At 48.5% G+C, this 4944-nt stretch overlaps 1 protein-coding gene across 1 annotated transcript; it reads left to right on the forward strand.

Annotated features, from left to right (window-relative positions):
- Window positions 1-247: 247 nt before the first annotated feature.
- LOC108547765 (uncharacterized) lies at window positions 248-1759 on the forward strand. The gene is made up of 2 exons (XM_017900417.1): window positions 248-334; window positions 821-1759. The coding sequence occupies exons 1-2, from the start codon at window positions 248-250 to the stop codon at window positions 1757-1759; spliced, it is 1026 nt and encodes a 341-aa protein (XP_017755906.1).
- The last annotated feature ends 3185 nt before the right edge of the window (window positions 1760-4944 follow it).

The raw sequence follows: 4944 nt of genomic DNA on the forward strand, positions 1-4944 counted from the left end.
AATTAGCCATTCCTCGAGGCGCTCACGATACACGCGATAACACCTAAGTTAGATGACCGTACTCGACTGTTGTGGGAGGAACGAATGCAGAAGGAGCGTCCTCGACTTCCTACACAACTGACGGAAGTTATTAGAAACCTCGCGGCACGAAGGGTCTCAGAAATCTGGCATAATGAATACTCGTTCATTTCGTAAACCAAACACGAGCTCGAGATCACAAACGATACGCGCCCATTCCATCACCCAGATGGCATGTGCCCTTTGCAAGGGCAACCACCTCACACAAGCATTCGCGAGCATGATTAATGCCACATTAGCACTGACTTTTGCATTGGTAAGGGGAGCAAGGTTATGCACGAACTGTTTACGCGTCGGTCACGGAGTGCAAAAATGCTTGGCAAGCAAATGTAGACGTTGCAACGGACGCCTCCATACATTATTGCATGAGGAGCAGACGGGCGAGACGCAACAAGCGCATCAAGTGAACGTTTCGGCTCTCAAGGCAACCCAGGGGCGCAGAGGTTGTGCTATCCATCGTGGTCGTCTACCTTCCGGAAAATCGAAACAAACAGCTACCGTGCCGGTTACTCTTCGATTCCGGGCCACAGTCCCACCTTATTACCGAACGGTTTTCGAATAGGCAAGGCATTCCCCATCACCGCGTAGAAGTACCAGTAACTGGAATTACACAAACAACCACTTTCGTAAGGAAAGCCGTGGAAACGCAAATTCAATCGCTTACAAGCCCGTTCACAGTCGACGCGACCATCTTGATCGTGCCACAAATCACAGAAATGCTACTACCGCGAGTGCTATATAGGACCGACATCAAAATCTCCCTCTAGCCAACACCAACTTCAACTTGCCGTCCGAGGTGGACGCATTACTAGGCGCCGAGGTGTCCTTAAAGTTATTCTGCGTCGGGCAGATTCCCACTCCGGGCAACGCAATCACGCTACAGAAAACCAAACTTGGCTGGATCATGGCAGGCAAACTCCCACATGTAAATAGTCAACAATTCACTCGCTGTCATATAGCTCGCTACGCGTTACAACGTCAGCTCACGCAATTTTTGGAGGTCAAAGGAACTCCGCGATCCCCTTTAATATCAGTAGAAGACAGAGAACATGAGGCGCATTTTAAGGCGCAAACAAACCGCGACCACGTGTCACGCAGGTATACAGTTCGGCTGAAATTCAAGAACAATGTGAAGGATCTCGGCGAATGTTATTCAGTGGCACGAAAGCGATTCTATGCATTGGAACAGAAATTGAGTCAGAATCCGGAACTCCGACACAGACACGAAAACATTCTAAACGAATATTTGGTGTTGGGCCACACGTCGCTAGTGACGGATTCATCGATCAAGCACAGATATTACTTACCGCACCATGCTGTAATAATGCAATCGCGCCTAACTACCAAATTCCGGGTGGTCTTCGACGCACCGGCCTGGACCACCAGCGGGTGCTCTTTATTCGACGCACAGTTGGTGGGACCAAACGTCCAGGAAGACCTACTCTCCATCGTATTGTGCTTTGGGTCACACACCTGCGTAATGGCCGCCGATATAGAGAAAATGTACCTTCCAGTATGGGGACATCCTGACGCCCGCGAGTATCAAAACATTCTCTGGTGCCTGAATGTCCGCGAGCCGATAGCAGCATGTACTCTTAACACCGCCACCTGCGGCAGGTCAGCCGCCCCCTTCCTAGACACTGAAGGGCTGCACCAGCTCGCAGCTGACGAGGGAGAATGATACCCGCAAGCAGCGACCGCGATCCGCGAAGACCTCTATGTGGATAACTTACTAACGTGTTCCAGCTTCTATAGCGAGGCAACAGTCCTACAAGGTCAGATAATCAAGGCATGCAACCGAGCAAGCTTCAACCTACGTCAATGGACGTGAAACGACGAGCTACTTGTGGAAACCTTGGAGGACAATGCAAATGACCGACTGCTACGACTTGACCTGGACAACACCATAAATACGTTGGGACTCTCCCAGGACGCGAAGCGCGATACGCTTAGATTTGACTTTAAGGGACTGAGACAGGGCAACCTTATAACGAAACGGTCCATATTATCGAAAATTGCAACACTCTTTGCCCCCTTCGGAATTCTAGGACCGATAACAGTACGCGCTGAAATAATGTTACAAACACTGTGGAAATTACAATAAGACTGGGAGGAATCAGTACCGATGGACATTCTTACCCAATGGACCACATACTGTCGCGAGTTACTAGTTTTGGAAGACTTGAGGATGAGACGACAGATACAAGGGAGTACACCGCATTGCTATTGCACGGGTCCTGCGACGCGAGCGAGCAATCATACGGGGCATGCATGTACATTCGCGGGATCAGCACGCGGTGCACCACATCGGTACACTTAGTGGCGTCATAGTCAAGGGTAGCTCCCGTAAAAACGATCACGTTGCCTCGATTAGCGTTGTGTGCAGCTCATTTACTGTCGAAGACACACCAAACCGTTTCAAGTGCACTACGGAGTGTGTCTTTCCAAAAAAACTTATTTTAGTCGGATTCCACAATAGTAAAATATTGGATACGCACTTCCCCGCATCAGCTAAAAACTTTCGTATCGCATCGAATCGCGGACATTCAAGGCTTGATTGAGGATCACGAATGGCGCCACATACGATATGGGGATAACCCGGCAGATTTGATATCACGCGGTTGCAAGGCAGAGAACCAGACTAGCAGCAAACTTTGATTCCACGGTTCGGAATGGCTGGAGGAAGCGGAGGCAGACTCACCCCGAAATCAACTAGATCCGGCAAGAGGTATCCCGGAGCAACGGCCACTCGTCGTAGCACTGAACGCTGCTACCAACGGCTTTGACCTCCTCGAGAAATTCTCGTCGTTCACCAAACTCAAACGAATTACAGCATATTTGTTACGCTCCCGATTCATCAGCTCCCGTAAGAAATCCCCGAGCAAGACAATGACGTATGCGGAATTACGCAAGGCGGAACAAGTCATCATAAAATGCATCCCACAGCGGGCCTACCGGAACGAATTACTCGCCGTGTCGGCCGGGAAACCGACCACCACACTGACGCTGCTAGACCCATTCACAGACAAGGAAGGAATACTACGAGTGGGCGGCAGACTAACGAAGGGAAGTTTAAAACCCGATATGAAGCATCCGATGATTTTGCCGCGGAACGAGCATGTCACTCAATTTGTTATACGCGGGCACCAGATCAAAAGTTTGCGCGCAGGCGTACAAACCACTTTCAACCGCGTGCGACAAAGATTTTTGATACCTGGCGGAAGAAACCTTAATCGAAAAACTATTCACCTGTGTGTAAGGTGCATGCCGGCCAAGCCATCCACCATCAATTATAAAATGAGCAATCTGTCCCCCTCAAGAATCATACCGTCAAGACCCTTTCTGCATTCTGGTATAGATTATTGTGATGCGATCCACATGAACGTGGAATGAAATTCCACCGAAGTCGTAATATGGTTAAGGTCTACTTAGCCATACTTGTGAGCTTTGCGATACGGGCCATCCACATGGAAATCTTGGGCGACCTGGCTACTGAGGCCGTCCTAGCATCTCTACGGCGACTCGTGGCGAGGAGAGGCCTATGCTCCGACACCTACTCCGACAATGCCACCAATTTTACCGGTGCCAATATATTGATAAGGGAACTAAATAGGTTTGTCAGATCACAGAGTTATCGCACCATCATAGCATCGGCACTTGCGAATGAAGGTGTCACGTTGCACTTCATTCCGCCCCGGACTTTGGCGGACTGCTGGAAGCCGCATTCCGATCATCAAGACATCATCACTCACGTGTGATTGGAGAAAGACTGCTGTCATACGAGGCCTTGCTGACCGACATGAACGAAATAGAAGCTATTCTAAGTTGCCAACCCATAACACTCTTATCCTCGGATCCCAACGGCCTGACCGCTCTAACACCAGGTCGTATCCTTATTGGCGATAGACTGACAAAGCTCCCAGACATCGACTTTACGACAAACCCGGACGGATGGCTTTCATCGTGGCGACACGTTCATAGCATGCAGTACCATGTTTGGAAACGTTGGTTCAAGGAGTATTTGCAAGAACAGACGACCCGCAGAAAATGGTATAATGTCAAGGGAGAGAACTCGACATCGGAACCATGATCCTGATCAAGGAAGACAACACGCCACGTATGACGTGGCCGCTCTGAAGAATAACGGCCACACACTCAGGATCCGATGGTACGATCCGCATAGTTAGCTTAAAGACGGCCCAAGGAGAATATAAGCGCAGCGTTAAAAATTGGCTCCGTTGCTTATCGATACATCAGACCCTTTGGCTAGGATGTCTGTTATAATATACAAATAAGACTCACTTATATCACTTTATTTTTAGACGCGACCTTGTACGATAGGGATACTACACACTGTCATTCTACACATCAGTCATCATTGTAATATGACGTGGCCGCTCGGAAGAATAACGGCCACACACTCAGGATCCGATGGTACGATCCGCATAGTTAGCTTAAAGACAGCCCAAGGAGAATATAAGCGCAGCGTTAAAAATTTGCTCCGTTGCTTATCGATACATCAGACACTTTGGCTAGGATGTCTGTTATAATATACAAATAAGACTCACTTAGATCACTTTATTTTTAGACGCGACCTTGTACGATAGGGATACTACACACTGTCATTCTACACATCAGTCATCATTGTAACTGCATTCACATATCGACACCTCTAATTTCATATCTAAATTTCATTGAATCATAAACAGTTCAAAGCGGGATGTACGTTGCGGCCATAGGACCGCAATGTCCCAATTCAAGTGGAGACCTGTTTTATGCCTCTATTGAAAGCATCCATTGACTTGCACATGCTCACCGTCATCTAACCCGCCGCTGGGATGTACCGTGACAATGACCGATAAATTA

Source organism: Eufriesea mexicana, unplaced genomic scaffold, assembly GCF_001483705.2.
Source record: "Eufriesea mexicana isolate 0111107269 unplaced genomic scaffold, ASM148370v2 scaffold1217, whole genome shotgun sequence".
Classification (NCBI taxonomy): Eukaryota; Metazoa; Arthropoda; class Insecta; order Hymenoptera; family Apidae; genus Eufriesea; species Eufriesea mexicana.

What these genes read in the sequence shown, in the direction of transcription:
- LOC108547765 (XM_017900417.1), top strand. Translation starts at nt 248, where the DNA reads ATGGCATGTGCCCTTTGCAAGGGCAACCACCTCACACAAGCATTCGCG. An exon ending in TAGCACTGACTTTTGCATTG is followed by an intron (nt 335 to 820) that starts GTAAGGGGAGCA and finishes AGTGCTATATAG; the next exon opens with GACCGACATCAAAATCTCCC.